The sequence below is a fragment of the Oxyura jamaicensis genome, chromosome 1 (assembly GCF_011077185.1).
Source record: "Oxyura jamaicensis isolate SHBP4307 breed ruddy duck chromosome 1, BPBGC_Ojam_1.0, whole genome shotgun sequence".
In the NCBI taxonomy this organism is placed as follows: Eukaryota; Metazoa; Chordata; class Aves; order Anseriformes; family Anatidae; genus Oxyura; species Oxyura jamaicensis.
This window is the reverse complement of record NC_048893.1, coordinates 100,134,085-100,150,330: the sequence shown is the minus strand read 5'-3', so window position 1 is coordinate 100,150,330 and position 16,246 is coordinate 100,134,085. Positions and strand designations below refer to the sequence as shown.

Here is a 16,246-nt window from a genome sequence, read left to right as displayed (position 1 = left end):
GGCCCCAAATCAACCTATTTTATAGCAACCCTGTAACTGACAGCCTTATACTTCTGCATTCTGTTTTCATATTGCTTGTATTGTTTAGCCTTTCTGGTAAATAACTTAAAAGCCTAGGGGAAAGAGAGATGTATGAATAGTTTGAATATTACTGATGTGTAAGTAGATATGAAAGAGTCAGTGTCAAGTAGCCCAAATTCAGAATCCCAGACACGGGTAGTTTTTTCTCCACAGAAAGCTTTATGGAGCTTCATGCCAGGGGTACATTTTTTTGCAAGTTAGTGTGTGTGGTTTTGTTTGTACCACATCATACAAAATAGTTTCCATACCATTTTATTGCAACACAGTTACTGTTCAGCGTTATTCTAAATTTTCAGATCTTCCCCGCAAGACAGCAGTCAGTAGAGCTTAAAAGTGCAGCAAACACAAAATGGAAAGTTCTAAAAAAAAGTTATGCTGTCTGTCAGCATAACTTCTAGCACAGAAGTTGGGCAGGAATTAAACTTAGTGTTTGATTATTAAACATTATAACCTAATATTGTGATATAGGTTGAGAACCTGTACTCCAAAGTATATGAAATTGATATTCTTACTGAATTTTCTAGTAAACATGAGGTTCATAAAGTCTTTATGTCTGTAAAACATTTAATTAATGAAAGTCAAACATGGATAAAAACAATTTACTCTGATTTACAGACTCCCTTCATCTGGAAACAGCTGCTTAATGTTCTTCCTAAAAACACAGCTTGATTCTTTCGGTATTAACAAGCTATTATTGTGAGTTATATCCCTCTTTCAGTGCATAAATTCACTTAAAGTGAATGTAGAGAAGTTTATAAAATGCAAGCTTAATGTTGTTGTAACATATGTTGCAAGGTTTTTAACAGTGACAGTTTTGATGAAAGACATTTCTGCTTTGCTCGCATAAATAAAGCTTTCTTCTTGCTTGCCCTGCTTTTTAATGTCTTAAGAATCTGGGTCCCCTCTGAATGACTCAATAAACTATAACAAGTTTATAGGAAAAGCGTAATAGACCCTAGTTTGTGTTTTCAGCCTTAAATTCATTTATTCTTAAGAGAAGTCAAGCAAATGTATCTTTAATTCTGAAATACCCTTCAGCAAGCAAACTGTCAAGAACAGAAATGGAATCTTACTTGTTGAGTCTTAGCTATAACACAGAAACTTACCAAACAGCTAGCCATATAGCCTTGATATTTGTGCTGTGTTTTCTTTGGCTGTTTATTTGTCAGCTACAGAAGCAGGTAGGTTTGGTTTGGTTTTATCCATCATATTGTTTTGACCATTCTTTTCAGACAAAAATTCATGCAAACATCATCATAACTCAAATCATTTCAAGTATTATTTTTTTTTTCCCAAGAGAAAAAAAATGTATGCATCCCCTCCCAGAAAAAGCATATTTTAAGTTTTTTCTTCAAATAAAAATCCTATGTTATAGCTATGATAAGTTAGAATTTTTAAACTTCTGTGTGTGATCCCAAGCTTGAATTGTGTTCACCTAGCAACAATTAGGATATAAAACAAAAACAACATTCCATCTCCTTCTGGTAGACTGAGTACTTCACAACCTCAGGATGCAAAGAGACTGCTTAGACAGTGAGCACAAGGAACAGCACATGTCCTTGGATGTTGTTTTCTCTGCATCTGTCTTATGTTTATTTTACTTTCCTGAGTATCTCATGAAAAGATGAGCTGTAAGCCAAGTAATGGACATACTGAAAGCATATAGGGCATCTTCAAAGACTTGTCCTTTTCTGAAAAGAATTTGTTTTTCTTTTCTTCTCATGTTTCAGCACATCGGTAGCCAAGATGTCCTTAGTAGGTTTACAAGGAGTAAGCATTATGCCAAAGTTTTCTTTTTATGATTTGTTGCAGAAGTGAGAGCTTGTTTTATGATTTAAGATGGTATTTGTCATAATACATTTAAAAGAAAGTAAAATAGAAAGAAATGTTCTACAACAAGTAATGTGAGAAAAATGTTCCTTTAGAGATAATTAATAATGAGTGACTTACAAGAAGGCAGTTCAATTTTTAAATTCAGCAGTGCAAACAATTGTTAATTTTTTTCTTTTTCATGACAACAGAAGTATTCTAGGCAAATGTGTGTTTTTGTTGTTGTTGTTTTTTTCCAAAAGTTTTGATTACTTTAATATGTTTATTGACACATTATTTAATGCCATGTCTAGGTTGACCGCCAATCACAGTTTATTCAGGGCTACCGAGTAATGTATCGCCAAACGTCTGGCCTACCGTCTCCAGCTGTGTGGCAGAATTTAGAGGTCAAAGTCCCAACAGAGCGCAGTGCTGTTCTAGTCAACCTGAAAAAGGGGGTTACATATGAAATTAAAGTTCGCCCTTATTTCAATGAATTCCAAGGAATGGACAGTGAATCAAAGTCTGCTCGTACCACGGAGGAAGGTTAGTAAAATGGTCAGAAATCATTTTAGTTATTGTATGTATGCTTCTGTGCAGGTGTATTTCTTTCAAATGATTTCTGTTTGTTAAATATAGGGTTGGCGTTAGAATTCAACCTCATGTTCAGGTTTGTGCTAAAAATATTCCAGGAGAAATCATTTGGCCAGTTCTATATTCCTCTGGCTTCTATCTCCTCATTATGTGCAAGTAGCTTTGAGTCTTCCAAACAGTGTGCACAGCAGCCGTTCTTTTATAAACCAGCGTTGCTGTAATAACAGACTTTGGTCTGCACTTTGAAAATAAAACTAATAAATTAAACCTTTTGCAGATGATTGTTTGAGAGTAAGCATATCTTTCTGAAAGGACAATACTGTTAAATGAAGATCAACAGTTTGGTTAGGAAATGGGGACTAGTGAAGGAAAGATATTTTGCTAGTCTGAAGGATTTCCAGTCTCAAGGGCATGCACTCCATTTTTGCTAGCTGTTCATCAAACTGCTCTATTAGTCTTTTGGAGAGTTTTCTTAAGTACCATTTAGGTGTAGGTAAAACATGCAGGGTGTAGGCATAGTGAACATTTTATACCACTGAAATGCAGAAGCATTCATTTTTATAGCATGTAGTATAATATAGTCTTGTGTAAGCATATGCACTTCAGGACTGTTTTTGTTTGTTTGTTTGTTTTTAAGTAAAAAATAAAGGGAAAGAGGTAAGATATGTCGTTTTTATCCTATTCTCTTGGTATACAACAACCCTATCTATCTAATGCAACCTGTGCCTGGAGAATCTGAGCCATTATCAACATCTCTCCTATAGAAGCTGAAAGATGTAAAAGTGAGGCTTCATCGTCTTGCTTTGTATCATTGATTTCTTTCAAAGCACAGGAAATAAATCTATGCTTTACCTATACTTCATACCAGTGAAGTTTTAAAATGCTCATATGTTTTATGTGGGTTTTGAGTGTAATCTTTCCATCCTATTGAAGATGCATCTTAATCACTTACAGTAGTCTCCTGAGGTTTAATTTAATGCTGATTGCCAAGTACATTTTAATGCTAGAAAGGACTCACTTATCACTCACTTTTCTCTGTAATTTGTTATGATTATTGCCAAATAAATAAGTAATCTGGAAGATAACTTGGTTGCTGTCCCTACTTTATAGATGAGGAAATTCAGTGTCCTGCAGCATGTAGGAAGGCATTGTTCAAGTCAGATTTAGAATTTGTTACCTCCTGGTTCCCAGTTCTTTGCTCAGGATATAAAGCCTGAACCATTCAGTTAAGAATCGCTTTGCAGCAGCTTAAACAAAGCTGAAATGCTTTTCCAGAGTTAAAGCATAGCATTCCTCCCTCACTAGCAGATTCGCTTTTTGTCCATTTTCACTTGATTTTTGTTGTCTATTCAGTTCATCTGTCTCTTGCTAAAGGTAAATTAAGAACTACTGAAAAAGAGATTTATATTTCTATAAAATAAATGAAGGATTAAATTTTCTTGTATAAACCTCATCACCCACAGAGCCTGTCAAGTAATTTCTTACTTTAAAGGCCAATTTCTTTGAGTGAAATCGTTTTCCACATAGTGAAGATGTTTAGAACTTTTCTTTCCTACAGTTAAGTATAATTCACAACCTAGGATTTGCCTTGCAGATTAATATAACCTTCAAGGAGCCTATTTACAAGTGTCTCTTTCAAAAAAGTGGCCTGTAACACATAGTACTATGACCAGTCAATTGTCAGCCCCTGTAAATAATTCTTCCTCTTGCTTGGGCGATAAAATTAAGTAGTTCCATGAGAAAGTTAAAAAAAATCAGTAAATGCAGTTCTACAGATATTGCCTTTAACTCCTCACATTATCTTTTTAATTATATTGGTGTTCATATATTTCAAAAATAGCATCAACTAAATATTTAATGACTTAGGTTTGCTTCTCATCCAATAAAGAGAAATGGCAGTCTATTTAAAGGTGTCACATTTGCTGTGTAGCTTGTGTTTCCATTTCGAAAATGAGCTTTTCTAGACTTGACTTTTTTAAAATGTCAGTTATACTATTTTTAGAAAATAATTTGAAAGAGTTGGAAGTTTTTTGCAAGATCAAAATGAATAGCCCTGGTAAAGGCAAAGTACAACCAAGGGGTAGTGGCAGCTTTCTGCTGGATTAAATTTTACATGCAATGTTACTTCTGAGGCCTACCTCTAAAAATCAATTTTGCTGCAGTTAGGCTTTTCCTCTGGATCAGACATTTGTCACAGTTCAGTATCCATTCATCTCCTACCTCTTTGGCCTTGTGAAAGTAACAAATGGAATTCTGTTTGGCTGCATCTGGAAAAGATGAGCAGCGATTTGGGTTCTTTCATATCTGTAAGAAGAAGCTGAGCACTGGAATAATTGACCTGTCAAGAAGCAGGCAAGGTGTTCTCCACAAGCCAGCAGCAAGGGAAATGAGAAAACGGCTTTAAAAATGTTATTTTTCAATGTGGTCTATTTAATAACTGCAGCAGTGTCAGACAAGTGGCTTAATTTATGTCATGGTGCCAGCTTACAGAGTGATATTATCATAGAAAGAGGAAGCAAAAGTGTTATATACATATGTGTGCCTCCACATACAAAGAAAGAGCTAAATAGAATTTGTTTATTTTCAATTCTTCTTTCACCCTTGCTTTAAAGACAGATGATCATTCTTTCACTTATATCCACTATTTTAAATCTCTTCTAGAATAACTTTGTGGAACAAAGCTTAGTGGAACAAGCAAGATGTTCCACTATAATTTAAAAAATGAGTTAGTGTTGTTTTGCTATTTTTATGTTTATTATTTTCATGTAAAATGTTCTAATTAATATTGTGCACACATTTATTCATGGTTTGTTGTTACTGAATACCTTTACGTTTTTTTAATAGTTTTTATTTGTTTGTTTGTTACTCTTTGGCAAATTATTTCCACATAAAATCCACAATGCAACTTTAACTTCACCAATTTTATGCTTTGCACAACAGCAAGGAGTAGCCCAAGGAGTCACCTGTCCATGTTTTGCTTGAGCTAGCTAAGAGTCAAATTGTCCACAACAGAGCTCCATTTCACCCTGCCAGAACTCTAACACTATTTGCTTTACAGCTGAACCTGCATCTGAAAATGTTGTTGACAATATGTGCAGCCTCAAAGGAATCATGCATGTGTCATTTTTCTCCAGAATAATTGTTCTTATGTAATCTTGTATAGTTCCTCCTCCCCATGTCTGATACCATAGTTTTAAATTGTATAATTCTTGCAATAAGATACTCCTGCTCTTCAGGGTTACCAGGATAAGGATTTGAGCTCAGCTCCTTCAGCCTGTGCCAGGTCAACTACTGAGAGCCATCCAAAGTGGGAACATAGCCAGTCTCAAAGAGGCCACAGGAAAAAAAAAAAAAAAAAAAAAAAAAAAAAGATAAGGAAAACTGGAATGACTCAGGAAAGTCTAGTATTCTTGATATCTGTGGCTGCATTTGGTTGTGTTAAACCTGCCAGACAGTAATACAAATATGCCAGTGACTTTGTCTGCTTTTCAGAGAAGTATGGTCCAAGAATATTCACATATTCAGGAGCATCTATTAAAGATAAGACTAGAGTGCCTTCAGAATGTAGCAGTTAAAAGAGTCTTCTCTGGTTAGGAAAGCTCAAGACAAGGGAACTGGAGTTGGGGAGCCACACAACATGAGGTGCCTAAAACCAGAGGACTATTTAAATTTGAAGTTGAGATAGGGAGAGTGAAAAATATTTTAGGTTTTGATAAAAGGTCTACTGTTATTCTTCACACAAGCTTCCATATTTCATATTGAATATGTTAAGTTTGTATTAAAGGTGGTGACAAAGTCATGGGAGAAAAATTCAGTAAAGAGTAATTACATAAAATGTCACCATGAAACAGAAAGACTGAACAACAGGACACAGGGAGTTGAAAAATTGTCCTGGAGAACTATCATTATATGCTCACTCTATTAGTCCACACTTCCCTGGCCTTTTTCTATTATGGTTTTATGTTTTTTTGTTTGTTTGTTTTGAAGACTGGGTAAATGGACCTGGATAGATGGACTGGATGGATCATAGGACCAAGTCAGTGCAGATGTTATTATTATTTATTTCCCTCCCAGGGATCTACTGCAATATGACACACTCAGCTTTGGTGACTTAGCTTGTCACTGCAGTGGAGTTTTGGTGCTTGCCTCAAAGTAAGGGAGGAGAGAGTGAGGCTGAAGTTTTAGTATCTTGGAGTAGCTGAGGAGGGACATGTGCCTTTGCTGTGGCATACCTAAGATGGAAGAGCCCCCGCGTGGATGCAGCAGATGCTCACAGAGGGGACTTTTTCTTCCCTATCAGACTTGTGGCACCACTTTCCAGACATGTCCTAAGCCAACAAAAGCACCCTGCTGTTGGTATAGCTGCAAGAAGGGCTTTGCTAGCATAGCTCTGATCACTAACAGCTATGATTTTTTTTTCCTTCGCACTTCTAGGAAGTGAGTGTAGTGGGGCTGACAAACAACTGCCTGGTAGATATGGCCTTGATGTGCAGTGGCCACTGTGAATGGTTGAATCGAATGGGACTCAGGAGAAAGAAGAATTTGCCTGGGGAAAAGAGGACATAATCTGACCTAATTTACCATCTCCCCTGTTCACTGGCATTTGGTGTAAAGCCCCAGTTTAACCCTTTTCTGCCTAGGAACTGAAAAGCTTTATGCTTAAATGCTTTATGTTGAGTTAATGTCTTCTTGGAGGACAAAAAAAGTAAACTTCTGCTCACAATAATGTTAGATGACATCAGGAAAAAGCAACCAAAGGACTCCGCTGGGCAGGTGATGCAGTCTCACATTATGACTTAGTTGACATATACATAGCTAACCATATATAATGGAAAACAAATGAGAGCATGAGAATAATTCTAATGCAAGAAGACATTAAGAAATGCTAAATCTAAATAAAAGATGAATGATTTGTATTGACTCTCCATTGCCACAAATTCTGCATTTTCATTCAGTGCAATGCTTCTCTTCAGAAAGGCATTATTCAAAATTGTCAGTGCCTAACAAAATGCCTACACCTGCAGGCAGTGTGAACTGCATGTATTCTCTTCTTGCACTTACACAGTTTCAGCAAAATTTGCGCTCTAGGAAATGTATTAACGTCTTGCTTCTGTTTGTTCCCTCTGTTTTGGTGCAGCTCCAAGTGCCCCTCCTCAGTCTGTTACTGTCCTGACAGTTGGAAACCACAACAGTACAAGCATCAGCATCTCCTGGGATCCTCCCCCTCCAGATCACCAAAATGGAGTCATCCAGGAGTACAAGGTAGAAAGGATCTGTACTGAGAGGGATGTGTGTTTAAGGAAAGAGTCTGTTTGAATTAGAGAACAAAAGCACTGTTTATGAATTTAGATTCTGACAGCATTTACTGCCACCCATATAATTATATGGAGAAAGAGGACTGAGTGCTTATGGATTTTTATTTATTTATTTATTTTTAATTTAAGCAGCACTTCTGTTACATTAAAAGCAAAAATAACATGAGCTAGATCTGGAAGAGAGTTGTAGTTGGCAGCTAGTTTACAGAGCTTTTATTTTTTCCTTTTCCCTACTGCGGAAAGAAAATGGTTTTTGTCTGTTTTTTGTTTGTTTGTTTGTTTGTTTTCCTAAGGGGTTCTCTACTCCCAGGTGGTGGAGCCCCGTTCTTAGAGTGTCTTCACTCTGGCATGAAAACTAGCAGGAAATATACTGCTCCTTTCCACTGCAAACATGCTAATGTTGACACTTCAATGTCAAAGTCAAGGACTATGGCTCTGGGAGAATACAAGTCTTCTTCCAATGACTATTACTGTCAAGATTAAAAACTTAAAGTGCTAGGTTGTTTTCTATGAGGAACAGGTTGTATATGCAGTTTGTTACTTCGCTGCTTCCTGCATTGGCTGTCTCCTTTCCTCCTTTGTTGCTATGATGTCTCAAATTATCCATTCCTTATTTATCACCTTACATTTTGTAATGGTCTGTAATTCCTCACTAAGCTCGCTTTTGCACAACATGGAAACATTGCAGTGTGTTAGGTGGTGTTGGGGAGCGCTATGGAGAAAATGATCAAGCTAGGTTCAGCATTGTCACAGGCTTGCAACTGTGGAACACACAGTTTGGTAAATATATTCACGTTGGCAGGCTTGTGTACCGAATGTGAAATTTTTAATTGAAATAAAGCAGGGCAGCTTCCTTGGCAATCCCACAAAGGGTAGAAATGTTAGTATTAGCTTTTTGAGATGCAGGTGATTGTTTTACATAGGAAGATATAATTTATTCTTCCTGATGTGTCTTGAGGGAACAGAGTATAAAGAAGGGAGAAAGTGCTTAGCTTTTAAACCAACTAATGTTTCAACATTTTACAGCTTATCATACTGAGGGATGCAGTAAATGCTTACAGTATTTATGTTTAGCATAGCATTTCTTTTGTTTTGCTTTTAGTCAATATTAAGATTTATTAATCCCAATATTCTATTGATCTCATTTTCATATCAATTAATAATTATCTTTTGCCTTAATTCATCTTGATACTGACTCCACTATAAGTCAATATTAACTGTCAAGGGCTTACAGGCAAATAAGTAAAACAACCTTAAACCACAAAAATATGTTGATATAAAATGAAGTTGGATGATGGTTGATAAAAGCCACATTCCATGTGAGTGCTCAAACATATAGACTGTTTATAAAAATGGCTGGAGTCACTACTTATTACATCTCTTCTGCGTTAGATTAGGTGGCTGCCTGATTAGCATGCTGGCTATGGTGAATCTAATGCAAAGAGTCTAACACTTCCTTTAGTATAAAATGACTGCTGAGGTTTCACAGGACATTTACTAACAAATTGAATGTAGGTCTGTTGATTCCAGTTCAATCATGAGAATGCCTGTAAATTCATTTATGAATTCAATGCCTTTAATTAGGAGCATCTCATAGATGCTATGACCTAAGACCAGGATAGACAAGGACTGAAAAAATGAATTGCAGTAGTCTCTCACCCTAATGCATTCTGCCCTGCAAATAAGATCCACACGAGCTTAGGAGAATTAGAGTTTCTTTTATCCTCCAAGTCTTCCTCAATACTTCAGAGAAAAGAGATGAGGTTTGACAAAAAACTGAGAAGGGTCAAAAATAAGGGTAAAAAAATCGTTAGCTTAGACACATCAGTTGGTTGCTGATAGTGGTTCCACCAGCAGTGCTATCTTCTGTGATTATAATTATGTAGTGTACATATGATACCTTTATGCATTGATTTTCTTGAGTAAAGTGGTAGTGAATACTTTCTTTAATAACACAGAAGCAGTATGTGCAGATAACATTAACTGAAGAAGAATCCCTAAGAAGTCTTGTTCCTGTTCTCAGGAAAAGCCTATGGATAAATGCAAGAGATAGAACATCACTCTGAAATGATACACAATTCTCATAAAAAAATGTGAATTTGGATTAGAAAGTATTTTGTTATATTTTTTAAATTAGAAAATAATCTGAAAAATATAGATAATCACAACAGTGACAATAAAAGGTTGGTTTTTACTTACTTCACTTTAGAAATTTCACATCCCCCTGTTTTGTAGCAAAATGAAGTTGAAATTTTGAAAGCCTTTTTTTAATCCTTAGTACTTTACGATGCATTCTATTAGTTGTTTTCCTTTTGCTGCTCAGTGGGAAAGTAAGAATAAATAAAATGGATTTTTTTTTTTTAAGGAAAGATCTTCCAGGAATCATACTGCTGAACAAGATTTCAATTAATGTATAAGACCTCTTTTTCATTCAGATGATTCTGTTCTGTGCTTCTAAGAAGTGTACCATGGAATTGCATTCCTTTGAGAGTCAGAGTCCAGAGCAGTGTTTGCAAACAGTCTTTGCAGTTTACTTGATTTTATGCTAATCTGGGTTAGTTTGCTGAGCTAAAGCATCCTAACTCTAGCTGCTCCTGGATAGTAACATTGTTTAAAAGTCCAACGTACAAAATAGTGATTGTCATGCAATACCTTGATATGTCATATCTATGAGCTATTGTTTATGAGTATGAAGAATTTCATCATTTTTAACACCTCAACTTTTGTCCCAGATCTGGTGCCTAGGTAATGAGACTCGATTTCATATCAACAAAACAGTAGATGCAGCCATTCGGTCTGTAGTAATAGGTGGCCTATATCCAGGTATTCAGTACCGTGTGGAAGTTGCTGCAAGCACCAGTGCAGGTGTGGGAGTAAAAAGTGAGCCACAACCCATAATAATTGGTAAGTAAATTGTCTATTCTATTGTTTTGTTTTATTTGTTTGTTTGTTTTGACTTTCAGAAATGCTCTCATAAATCACTTCTGGAAACATAAAAATCCATGGAGCAAAAGACAACATTTAAATTGAGCTAGGTAGTTAGCTTTTAACATCCCACTGCCTGCTGATGTTTTATCTTGATTTGTGCAGATTTCTCACAGCCAGTTCTGTGAACGAGTTTGTTCTTTGCTGAGACATTATAGAAAATGCAGAGTACAAAATGAAACTGATTTAATATTTTTTTTAATGAATGTACCACTTTTGCAGCTTGACAGATTTATGGAACTAACAGCTAGAGCTCCCTTTTTCTCCTCTTCAGATGACTGTAATATTGCTTCACTCATAGCGTTGGTGCCTAAGGCACTATTTACAGTTAGTTTTCTGAACATATGAAGTCAATGTTTCTCAGGTATCCCAAGCAGACAAGTTTCCTCTGACAAAGAATGAGTAGCCTCTAGTTCAAATGCCAAGCAAAGGTAGTATTATCAACTCTGCCTTTGAAATGACTCTTTCTTATTAGTGGTTTCCATGCTGGATTAATTTCCTGACCCAAGGGAAACACAGATTCTGTTTCTTCTGAGATTCTTCTCAAGTATGAAACATAAACTCAGGAACAATATGGGAAAGGTAAGAATAGGAAAAGTAACTCTATTTAGCAAAACTGAATTGGGCTATGCACAGCACCCCTTCAGAATGCATAATGCAGGAATTTTGTTACTTTCATCTGTATGATCTAATTTAGTTATTGCTTAAATAGGCTTTTGTTTGTTTGTTTGTGGGTCTGTTGTTATTAAATATTTTCTTTCTAAAAAGTGTTAACAACACAATGTCCCAAACATGGACATTTCTATTATTTGTAGGCATTTAGAAAAGGCCAACCCATAAGAGTTGCATAAATGTTTAATGACATTCAGGTTCCCTGTGTATCAAAACAGAGATATTCTAGCTTTGGATATATTGTCACTGGCAGGGAAAATATAAGATTGCACTGGTTTTGAGAAAGAGAAAGGAGGGGCAAAAGGGTTTTCTAGAACTGAAAGCAAGAATTTGATTTTTGAAAATACAAGAAACCTGTCCTCTAGTAGGCCTGAATTTTGGACCTCTGTGTAAACAGCTTATGCTGTGATACTGATCTGTCATTGCACTCACTTTGAGCAGGGCTTTTATTCTTATTTCCCTTACTGAGAGGGTTCCATCCAGCTACACCCTACACACATTCGGCTTGTTCCAGCAAAGTACTTAAGTGTGTTTCAGTTTGGGCATGTGAGTAGTCTTGTGTCACTTAACCTGTTGTGAGTTAAATTTACACTAAAGTGCTTTCTTGGGTGATTGCCAGAATGCTCAGCTCCACATCTGGATGCAGCCCTTTATCTTGTCTTTTTCCTTAGAAAAAAATGACTAATATAATCAAGTGTTAATTGTGGGGAGATCTGTATTGTTACATGAACAGATCTGCTCGAGGGTAGGAAGGCTCTGCAGGAAGACTTGGATAGGCTGGACTGATAGGCTGAGGCCAACGGTATGAAGTTCAACAAGGCCAAGTGCCGGGTCCTGCACCTGGGGCACAACAACCCCAAACAGAGCTACAGGCTGGGAGATGTGTGGTTAGAAAGCTGCCTGGCAGAGAAGGACCTGGGAGAGTTGGTTGACAATCGGCTGAATATGAGCCAGCAGTGTGCTCAGGTGGCCAAGAAGGCCAGCAGCATCCTGGCTTGTATCAGAAACAGTGTGGCCAGCAGGTCCAGGGAAGTGATTGTCCCCCTGTACTCAGCTCTGATGAGGCCGCATCTTGAGTACTGCGTTCAGTTTTGGGCCCCTCACTACAAGAAGGACGTGGAGGTCCTTGAGCGAGTCCAGAGAAGGGCTATGAAGCTGGTGAAGGGTCTGGAGAACAAGTTTTATGAGGAGCGGCAGAGGGAACTGGGACTGTTTAGCTTGGAGAAGTGGAGGCTCAGGGGCGACCTTATCGCACTCTACAGGTACCTGAAAGGAGGCTGTAGTGAGGTGGGGGTTGGTCTATTCTCCCACGTGCCTGGTGACAGGATGAGGGGGAATGGGCTAAAATTGCACTAGGGGAGGTTTAGGTTGGATATTAAGAAAAACTTCTTTACTGAAAGGGTTGTTAGGCATTGGAATGGGCTGCCCAGGGAAGTGGTTGAGTCCCCATCCCTGGAAGTCTTTAAAAGACGTTTAGATGTAGAGCTTAGGGATGTGGTTTAGTGGAGGACTTGTTAGCATTAGGTCAGAGGTTGGACTCAGTGACCTTGGAGGTCTCTTCCAACCTAGACTATTCTGTGATTCTGTGATTCTATGAAGGAGGAAAGGGATGCTTGGATGCAAATAAAGTACAAAAAAAAATGTAAATAAATAAATAGAAAGGTTTTGGCATTTGGAGACTAAGTAAGTTTTGCGTTGTTAAACGTAATGATTTATTTATCCCTTTAATGATCCCAGAATGTCTACTCCAACAAATCTCTGGTAGCATCTTTGCATGTTTAAGGGTCCTTAACATGAAAAGCAGAAGAGATTCTTTTCTGTTTGGGTTGCATTTCTGCTCTCATTTCTGTTTTCCCTGTGGGGACCACAAAGCTAGATGTAGTTATTATTGTATGGTCTGTATCTCACTTTTCTTTAGGTTCTGTTTTTCTATTGCTTATGAACCATAGTTGCTGGCAGTTGTTTCTCCGACTATAAATTCACTTGATAAAGGTAGTAGTGTTTAAGTGACACAATTTGTGGAAAATTTGAGTTGGTTGTTTGCCGGTGTTTGACTGACAATAAGGAACATAAAATAAGAAAATGGAATTTTTAGGAAAACTTAAAAAAAAAAAAAAAAAAGATTAAGTGAACAAACCTCAAAACATAACAATGAATGGGAAAACATTATCAAGTGGTTGTATTATAATGGATTCCTATATGGCCTGGTGCCTAGCTATACTACTTAATGGCTTGCAAACAGAATGAACAACTACAGGAATGCTAAGTTAGGGAGAGAGCATGTCAGTGATACAGTACAGTTAAGTCTCATTGCTAAACAGTATGACTTCCATTGTCACAAAATAGATTCTGGCATGTAAGAAGTAAAGATGTTCTTAAATACTGGATATGTTCTTCTAAGAATTTATAATGAAAGTAACTGATTTTCACTGTGGATAATCAACTACTGATTTCCCAAACCAAGTCTAAGTATCTGGCTAATGAAAATCCAAATAGGATTTTCATTAAACAGGAGAATACGGAGTTGTACAAAATATATTATTTCTTTAGTTAGGAGTCATGTCACTGTTCCTGGAATACCATGCTTGTACTTCAAGCCTGATGTTGAAAAATGTTATGGAAGACTCAGAGAGAATCAGGAATAGCATTTTTACCATCACTATTGATATGCTGAAAAATTTTGCTTGGAATATCAGAAATAGAATTGAAGATAACAGCAATATTGGTTAACGGTAGAGCTATTATTTCTCTTCATCAGTTCATCAGGCCTGTTCATTCTTACATTCCATCATTGGCATAATAATATGAGGAACAGCTGCAAACTTTCACAGTAATAGGTACAATCGAATCTGATGTGTCTAATTAATTTTTGGTCCGACAAATTAGTTTTGTTCTTCATTACTCTCCAATGGGAGGAAGACATTATATTTCATTATGTTTTTGTCTTCGGGAACAATGGAGCGTTACAGGTCACACACTTCCCTTGTCTATGTTCTAATTAGTTGAACTGACAGCATTGTTACAGAAACACCTGCAATATATGAAATAGTACACTGGTACCTTGGATGACATATATATTACTTCTGATTAAATATTATATAAAGAAATACAAAATTAATGTAATTTGTTTTCCAAAACCACAACAATTCTATTAATTTTATGAACCATCAGTGGGTAACGCTCATTTGTATCCATTTATTTTTCAGTCACCAAATTCACAAAGCATATGTTATTTTGACATTTAAATTAATTATTACTTTTGCACTCATAATTGCTAGGCACTGAAAGGCAATAACAAACAGCTAGACTGCAAACTTCAGAAGGTAATTTGGAGACAGGTTGCACCTTCCCCCAGAAGAGAGGGAGAGTTGAAAGTCCAGTGAATCCTGGACTGAGGTTTGTCCTCTGGCAAACCTCTCTGCAGTTTGTTCTCACATCCTCTATCCCCAGAAGACTGCTTTCTGACCGTAGAGAAAATACTGGATCTATAGCACCAGGATATTTTGGAGGCTTTTGCTGGAAGCAGTTCTTTTCTTGAACCCAGGAGTGTCTGCTCCTAAATTTGTTGTCTCTGAAGCACCTTCCCCATCTTTGCTTCCCACGACACTGTGGCTGTCTCCAAAGCAGTATGGATGTTACCTGTTTCCGCACCGTCTTGCTGCTCTTACCTTGCCTCCAAAGGGCACAGAAATTAACTGAAAGTTAATAGCAATTAGAGCAACATCAACTCCCATGCTGATTTCTACTAGAAAATCAATTGTGTGCTTAGAAGAGCATGCCTCTTTCTATTAGTTTTAGTCTTCAGCACTTCCTTGTTTAGCGTTGGGGTGCACCAGTGGGTTGTTTCCATGGGCAACAAAAAATCTGACAAAGGAGCCACTGCTGCCTCCCAGTTTTTCCTTGTCACTGGCACTTGCTGAGTTACTGTGAATTGTATTGGTTTTTAGACTGTGGCAAGGCAAAATAGGAAAACTTAGGAAAGGAGAGCTGCAACTAACAGACCTTGAGACCCATAAAGTGTACCAGCATGACCCAGTATAAACTGATAGAAGGCGAAGGCTTTTTATCAGCAAGCATAGTGTGACAGCATCCTTCTGTGGAACCTGTTTTGTTTGTGGGAAGCCTGTTTTGTTTCTTGAGCAGAACTACTGAAAGCAAGCCAAGCTCTAGCATGGTTTCAGCAGTTTGTTTGCAAAAGCAGACGGTCATCATTACTAAATATTGACATGGTGATGAAAGAGAGAAAGCTTAATAAAATCACAGAGATCATTAACAGAGTTATAGCAATGTAATGCAGTGCATTACATTTCTTCCTGAGTAACCGAAGCCAGCTCTGAGCTTAGCAGAGGACCTGACCCTGTGTCTTTGCTTGGGCGGCATCGTGCTGGGGCTGATGCAGGTGCAGGCAGGGAAAGCATGGGCTACCTGACATGCTCTGGGACAGGTTCACATTCACAACCTTGCAGATTTAAACTGTTGACTCCCATGAAGAACCATCTGTGGAAATAAAGCCAAAAGTATCCGACTTTCCTCTCTCTCATCTACTTTAGCAAAGGACTTTGCTTTCGGCTGAAGCTGCTGTGCTGACACAATGACTGCTTTGCTTAAAGAAGGGAGTCGTAAATTTAACCACTGCTGATTTACAGAAGAGGAATACATAACATACATTTTGACAGCAAGGCATAATGCTACAATACTTTTAATAATTCGCTCTGAATGACCATTTCAATGTTTTATTACCGTATTCAACTACTTTTATGCATGTGATAGACTCATAATTGAGGATCATA

The 16,246-nt window shown here is 37.3% G+C and overlaps 1 protein-coding gene across 19 annotated transcripts in view; it reads left to right on the top strand.

The window, feature by feature from the left end:
• The window catches only part of ROBO2 (roundabout guidance receptor 2), a 1,084,545-nt gene that overhangs the window by 1,005,228 nt on the left and 63,071 nt on the right, over window positions 1–16,246 (top strand). For all 19 annotated transcript variants that reach the window (XM_035315365.1, XM_035315363.1, XM_035315379.1 and 16 more), the window contains 3 exons: window positions 2,205–2,436; window positions 7,622–7,746; window positions 10,532–10,703. In XM_035315365.1, coding sequence (XP_035171256.1) covers window positions 2,205–2,436; window positions 7,622–7,746; window positions 10,532–10,703 — 529 coding nt within the window. The remainder of the gene's footprint in view (window positions 1–2,204; window positions 2,437–7,621; window positions 7,747–10,531; window positions 10,704–16,246) is intronic.